Consider the following 7,500-nt stretch of genomic DNA (forward strand, 5'->3'; position numbering starts at 1 on the left):
GAGTGGCTGAGTGTCTCGCCCTCAAAAACCACAGGACATCACCTCAGTCATCACAGCATCGCTCAAAGCAGGGCTGTGTGCTTCAATCAGACAGTGAACCAGACAGGCGATGAGACGGCGAGTTAAATGTCCAGTTGATGTTTGGGGTTATCAACAAGTCTCGTTCCGTCAGTGTTGTTACCACCGGGGTGACAACCTCTGCTCTCCGTGTATGGGTGACTGTGGCTGTGAACAAAATGCCTGCTAAACCTCCAGCCACTAACAGTTAAATGCTGGCCTGATTTGCACAATTCTGAGGCCGTGGTGTGGGTTCAAAGGAACCACTGATTCGACCCACTTAGACCGATTTTATCCACCATGACACTTTGTGCATCAAAACATACTTGGATCTCAGTCCAGCTGTTGTCTGTGCAAATTAACACCAATGTCTGGAGACGTAGTCGTCACTCATATATGCCTTACAGTTTGGATTACAAAGATGCCAGCCCTATCTCAAATGTTAAATGGCTCAATATAACCCGTTTTCCACCGTGCACAGCTGTGTGGCTTAGCTCGTCCGGTAGCCTGTTAGCACTCTGAGCTTGGCTGACTACCTACAAACATCTTTGTCTGCTCGCCTCTGTTGTGGCCAGCGGTGTTTACACTCAAGTTTCTCGGTGACCCTCGCAGCCACACGCAGCTTAAACTTACTGACACGTCTGACCAACAGCCAAACAGTCATGCACTCGAGGTTGCACTTCTCTTTCGTGTAAGATTCTCACCAAATCATGCTCAAAGATTCCTCCAGACAGAGCTAGCCGTATTAGCTCCCTGATGCCGAGGAGCCGAGTAGTGTCACCCGGCTAACTGACCTATATTCCCGGCTTCCTCTGCAACGGTGTGCCCTTTGCACCAACAACGAATCCGCAGCTGACCAGATTTCAGTTCGCATCAGAGTCACACCCGAGATCAATCGGCAGTGTTTTAAAAGAATAAAGAGGTAGTCGACCTGGCTACATATATCAATACTAGCATGATGCTCAAAGTTGGCTAGCTGGAGCAAATCGCTAGCCCTCTAGCTTCCTCCACGGGCCGTCTGATCCGGTGGTTTGCTAACTTCAGTGGCCAAAAAAGCAAAATAAAAATGCACCCGTTACAAGCTGAAGTTCCTCAGCTAGTCCATTCCTTTGGGCCTGATTCTTCCACGAATGCCGATATCTCTCTGATCGCGTCCCCCGTTTCCCCAAATCAGCTGTTGACGCTGGCGATAGCAGCAGGAGGAGGGGTGAGATGGGGATGGCTGGATGCGAGCGAAGGGGGGAGGGGAGGCGAGCGCTGAAGCGTGCGAATGAGCGAGTCGGGCGACAGGCGCGAGCTAGGCGCCGGTGTATATTCTTTGGTAGAACTAAACAATAGCGGTGATGCGCCCCCAACGCCTCGCATGCTACCGAGACTTCCTGCCCATGGCACTTCAAAAAAGACTCAAGCGGCGACAGAGATGAACAATAACTTGTTTTAAAGGCCGCTTGTTTAAATAAGACATTTCGATAGTGTTTCTTCAATGAAAAGACTAGGCCAACATGCAATCAAATAGGCCTAGATATTCGTGTGGCTTTACACAGGACAACACACGAAAGTAGTAGGCCTATCTGGGGTTCTCTAACTCATGAATTAACACATTGCAGATATGCGTCTTTAATACAACATGCCAACATAGCAAGAGTTTAATGTTGCCCTTGTTTCAACAATGTCAATCTCAAAACAAAACCCAAGAGGTGTAACTTTGCAGAATCAAGAGACTAGGTCAATACTAGAAACAATATGCAGAAGGTATTTAGAATGATGAAATAAATAACTTAAATACATCCATCATCAACACATGAAATGCACAATTTCATTGTAAATAATACTTAAAAAAAGAGGGAAAAAACTAATTTCACACTACTTTGCCAAAACGTGACAGGAATATGTGCATGACACATGATAGTTAAGCAGTCTAAAGCATATCTTAAGGTTTAATATGACAGTCAAGCATGTAGTGTAATAATATGATGTTATAACAATTAAGTATGAATGTAACAATATGCCATGGTTTAATATGACAATACACAGTATATGGTGTAATAATACCCAATGATGGTTTACTATGACAATACAGCATACCTCATGTTATCATGTGATGGTATAATCATTATTTGAATGGCGTAATAACACAATGGTACAGATGAAGGCAAAACACAGTGACATTAAGGCTGAACAACATGTCTATATGATCCTATGATGACACTTCATAATAATAATGCTATGATGCTTCATAATGCAGTGATACTATCACAGTTCATGTACAGTAATGCAGTGATGCTATCACAGTTCAGTCCATGTACACTAATGCAGTGACCCTATCACAGTTCATGACAAATAAAACAGACGGTCTGAGGTTGGGGGTGAGGTCGGGGGAGTCAATGTACAGGTGTGGGACTCGTACCCCAGCCACCCCCCACCCCCCATCCACCTGGTAGACAGGGAACACTAAGAGTCCTCTAATAGCCGAGAGCTATTGTACACACGGTCTCCCTAAACACTACAAACACACACAAATACACTCTCTCTTATCATTTACCATAGAACCTGTCAGGTTCCTGTACAGAAGCATTTCAGCTCTAAAGTAAGTACATCAGGAAAGGACTGACCCTGATAATGGCACAAACACACTCACCATTCAGTGTGTGTGTGTGTGTGTGTGTGTGTGTGGTCATCCTCCGCAATCCAGACCCAGCCTCGAACCTCGCGACAAACTCTTGTATGGAAATAGATGCTGCAGTGAGCTAAAAGCCAGGCTCCTATCTAAAGCCGTGTGTGTACACCAGAAACGACCCACGCTACCCAGATAGCTAAGGTCGCTGAAAAAGTTTTGCCATGAATTTGCTTTATTCGCTCTGGACGTGAACTTTTAACATGTTTGGTTTAGCTAATCACATAACGGCTCTGGCTTGTCAGCCTGGGACATTCAGAGGTATGAAAATTCCAATTGGTTTTCGAAAAAACTTCATAGCTCATGGCCATAATATTAGCTTGACTTTAATCGCTGAAATTCGCTCTGGTCGCTCAGATCGCTTCCCTCCTGGGAAATTCGCTTTGCTCGCTTTAGTCGCCGACCGGCCATAGAGAAATAATGACTTCCGTCGCTCAGGTAGTGTAGATCGGTCTTGGGCACATGGCTTATCTAAGTCATTGGCATGTCTGTATGAGGCTTCAGGATGGGGATTAACCCATTTTAGCCTAAGCCCTTTTTGGGGAAGGGTGACTTCTGCCAATGAAAACCTAAATATCTCCGCCTCTGAAGCACCTACAAACATGAAATAGGTTGCATTGAAAAGCTAGGACCCTCATTTTGCATCAGTATGTGTTCATTCAGCTCTAACATACCCACATTTTAATGAAAAACCCTCAAATCTCAAGAGCTTGAATGCAGCGTATATGTGCTTCCAGGCTAAAATGGGTTAATAATGTTGTTGGATAAACAATCTGTCCCTAATCTTTCCTGACGTGTCACTCACACTGTACTCACACCATGACACAGACACACCTGAGAACGACAGGTGGGAAGAAGAGCCATAACGACGCCCATCTATGGAACATCTCACCCAGCGCTCCTGATTGGCTCATGCGTTCAGAAATGGTTCTGACTTTCACAAGCCTCAGATGGTTGCTTGAGGAAACCAGGAGGCCCTCGCGTGCAGTTTGGCAAAGCGCAGCCAGGTGGCGTGAGTCAGGTTCAGGCTTACTTCTGTAGTGCTCTATGTCGAACTCTGCTAGCTGGAGGCATCTGTTACATACTTTACATCACATACCCTGCATCTGCATCTTAGGGGAACAACGACAATCAATGACAATGTCACTCACACATACTTGTGTGTGTGTGTGTGTGTGTGTGTGTGTGTGTGTGTGTGTGTGTGTGTGTGTGTGTGTGTGTGTGTGTGTGTGTGTATGGGCTTAAGTGTGAGTGTGTATGTGTGTGTGTGTGTGTGTGTTAGCTCTGAGGCGTGATGGGGGTGCAGTCTGTGAGAAGGAGGCTGACGGTGTGGTTGCCATCGGTAACAGTGATGGTGGCGGTGGAGGGCGTGGCCTGGGTAGAGTGGGCGACGGCCTGCGTGGCCATGTGACCCAAGATCTGGGCCGTGATTGGCTCGTGCCCGGTCACGTGACCCTGGATCTGGGCGGAGGCTTGTGTTGAGGAGGCGGGATCTTGTGCATCCTGCACGGGGTCTGACCCATCCACTGTGGAGCTTGCCGCCTCCTGGCCCGCCATTGGTGCGTCCTTCGTCGAGTGGGCGGGCTCTTGCGTGGTCATGTGAGCCTGTAGCTGGGCTGTGGGCTGGGAGGGGTCGTGAGCGATCACCTGACCCTGTAGCTGGACGGTGATTGGTGTATCCTTGGTCGGGTGGGCCGGGTCGTGAGTGGCCACGTGACTCTGCAGCTGGATGGTGATGGGCTCGCCTGTGGCGGTCACGTGACCCTGGATCTGGGCCGTGATAGGCTCGCCGGCGGTCACGTGATCCTGTATCTGGGCCGTGATTGGCTGGTGCGTGCTCATGTGTCCCTGGAGCTGCGTGGGGGTTTTGCAGTGGACGCCGCAGAGGTGGCAGAGCAGCACCCCTCCCACCCCGCGGCCCCCCACACATTCGCGCCACGCGCCCCCGTGCTGCTTCTGGGCATGGACACGCAGGTAGGTCAAGCTGGTGAAACCTGGAAAAAACACACACACACACACACACACACACACACACACACACACACACGCACACACGCACACAGTTCTCATAAAAACATATTATAGACACACAGGTAGGTCAAATTGGTGAAACCTAAAACACACACGCGCGCGCACGCACGCACACACACACACACACACTACAATTGTTCTTACACACATTACATATATTACACTCATTATAAAGTCACATGCGAATGTAAACTCTCTCTATCTTTCTCTCTCTTACACACACACAATCACACACACACTCAGACACACATACACACACTCTCAAGCATGTGTGTGCATGCGCGAACACACACACACACACACACAAAGTGGGTACTGACTGCGGCTGCAGAGGTGGCAGAGGTGGTGCTGTGATTGGTTGTGGACCCTCATGTGATCGGTGATGTAGGCGGGCGACAGCAGCTTGCCGCACACGTGGCACGGAACCTTGTCCTCGTGACGAATCAGGTGCGCACGGAGGCGGTCCTTAGTGGCAAACGCTGACGTACACGTCTGCACAACACACGCAAACACACACAGGGAGAGAGAGGGGGGGAGTGTCTGAGTGTATGTACAGGTATGCATATTGCATATTTGTGTGTGTGTGTGTCTGTGTCTGTGTGCGTGTGTGCGTGCGTGCGTGCGTGTGTGTGCACGCGCGTGCATGTGTGTCTGTGTCTGGGCTTCTGGGCATTGAAAGGGCTTTTCAGTACAGTATGTTTGTGTGCGTGTGTGTGACCTTTCAAAAGGTGTGTGTGTGTGTGTGTGTGTGTGTGTGTGTGTGTGTGTGTCTTACAGGGCATTTGAAGGGTCTCTCAGTAGAGTGCACCTGTCTCACATGACTGTTGAGATGGTCGGGCCTGAAAGGAGAAAACACAGAAGGGCGCGCACACACACACACACACACACACACACACACACACACACACACACACACACACACACACACACAGAGTTATTACATACATTACATATGAAACAGGAGCTGTTACCATTGTTTGGCTGCCTGAATGGTAAATCCTGCAAGGTGCAACTTTATAACTTACGATGGCATTAGACCATATTTCACAACAGTTTTGGACTGTTATGATTGCGCGTGTGAAAAGCACTTTTAAGTCTGTTTGTTCTGTACAGTTTTCTTATTTTAAACCGCGGAGTCAGATGAGGCGCTGCTGTTGCGGGAACTTCCCACGTAGACGATAATTCACAGTCCGGAGGAGGAAGCGCCTCTATCAACCGAAGAAAAAGTGTCATAAAAGTGTCAATACAGTGTTGTGAAACGGTCATGGACAGTCATAATCAGTATGTCAATGTCATAAACATTTTATGGTCATGAAAAGTTGACATTGTTTGGTCTGTCTTTACCATGACCAAATGTCATGAAATGTTCATGACATTGACAGACATGTAATATTTATGACACTATTATGACACTGTCATATCATACGCATGACGCCGGCGTCAAGTAAATATGTGTGTGTGTGTATTTTATGCTTTTCCACTGCACATATGGAGCTACTGTCATTTCACTGTAAGCTAGGCTACAAGGCAGGGGCCGTATAAGACAAATATATCACTCATACTCACACACTTTCTTACTGAGTAAGTAACGCCCAATTTACAAGGGCGCTTCCAAAGCGGTAGAAGCGTGGCGTTCCATTATTTTCCGTTGGGACGCGGCAGCGAGGCGAGAGGTGGTGACGTAGGGAAGCGAGGGTGGCGGGCGGTGGGCGAGTGAGGCGAGAAAGTTGAGCTTGGCTGAAAAATGTAGCGGCACCGCGAAGCGTTAACCAATGGGAGAGCTTTCAACGCCATGACGTCACATGCGTCACCAGCACTACTGGGATATTAAAAATGGAGGCTGTTTTGATTTCGGTGGTGTCAAATCTGCCGATCGTTTTTCACAGATGGTTTTAAAATAAATGACACTTGGGTTAAGGTGACCAATATATTCGCTCCTGTTTCATCATTTTTATTTGTACATACAGTGTTTGTGATTGAAGAGAGACGGTTGTTTGACCACAGCATTTGTTAAGCTAAGCTAATTTGACCGGGAAACGATGCTACGTCACCACGCGAGGCGAGCGAGCAGGTTGAAAGAGGGTGGAATTCGCTTACATGTATCACAGCCGTTAGTAAGTCAATTTTATTTATAAAGCACATTTAAAAACAGTAAAACTGACCAAAACGTACATTGTCTAACTAAAATGTTAATCAAAACAGAGTAGACATAGGAAATTGTATACATTACAATGGACCGTTCTCATTGTACAGTTATTTATTTCTGTATTGCTTGCAGAATATAAAACCATTTTTATTTCCAATATTTGCCTGGACCAACGTGAAAAAGTGAAAGACCTACTGGGAATCTCACACTGGCATTGTGACACAGCACGCAACAATACTCAGTAAGGGTGAGTATTGGCAGAGGGTTCATGATTCAATACCATGATGCGATTCTATCACAATGCATTGCGATTCATGCACTATTGTGATGCATTGCGAAATTTACTTCAGTGAAAGTGTAAAAATACAGCTTATTTGTCAGTTGCTGTGTATCATTCATTGGTCAGTTCATTTTATTTAAGCACTGTTACATCTGGGAGAACACAACAGATAATATTACCTTGCCTTAAAATGAACCAGTGGCAAATAGATTTTTTTATTATTAAAAAATGAAGTAAATGCACTTTTTGTTAAAAACAAAGGTTCGGGAGAAATAATAAGTAATGAAATTCGGCAGGCCTAAATGACCACCT

The 7,500-nt window shown here is 46.7% G+C and overlaps 2 protein-coding genes across 3 annotated transcripts in view; both read right to left on the reverse strand.

The window, feature by feature from the left end:
* Positions 1-1,264, reverse strand: part of nlk1 (nemo-like kinase, type 1) — a 22,925-nt gene extending 21,661 nt beyond the window's left edge. The window contains exon 1 of the mRNA XM_063221317.1: positions 1-1,264. This exon is cut by the window's left edge and continues 340 nt beyond it. The gene's annotated coding sequence lies outside the window, so the exon portion shown is untranslated.
* A 322-nt stretch (positions 1,265-1,586) lies between these two features.
* Positions 1,587-7,500, reverse strand: part of LOC134466776 (myc-associated zinc finger protein-like) — a 15,044-nt gene continuing 9,130 nt past the window's right edge. For both annotated transcript variants that reach the window (XM_063220654.1, XM_063220653.1), the window contains exons 6-8: positions 5,538-5,601; positions 5,083-5,254; positions 1,587-4,725 (exon numbers count right to left, since the gene is read on the reverse strand). In XM_063220654.1, the coding sequence (XP_063076724.1) occupies positions 4,010-4,725; positions 5,083-5,254; positions 5,538-5,601 (952 nt within the window). In that variant the 3' untranslated portion in view covers positions 1,587-4,009. The remainder of the gene's footprint in view (positions 4,726-5,082; positions 5,255-5,537; positions 5,602-7,500) is intronic.

The sequence above is a fragment of the Engraulis encrasicolus genome, chromosome 17, assembly GCF_034702125.1.
Source record: "Engraulis encrasicolus isolate BLACKSEA-1 chromosome 17, IST_EnEncr_1.0, whole genome shotgun sequence".
In the NCBI taxonomy this organism is placed as follows: domain Eukaryota; kingdom Metazoa; phylum Chordata; class Actinopteri; order Clupeiformes; family Engraulidae; genus Engraulis; species Engraulis encrasicolus.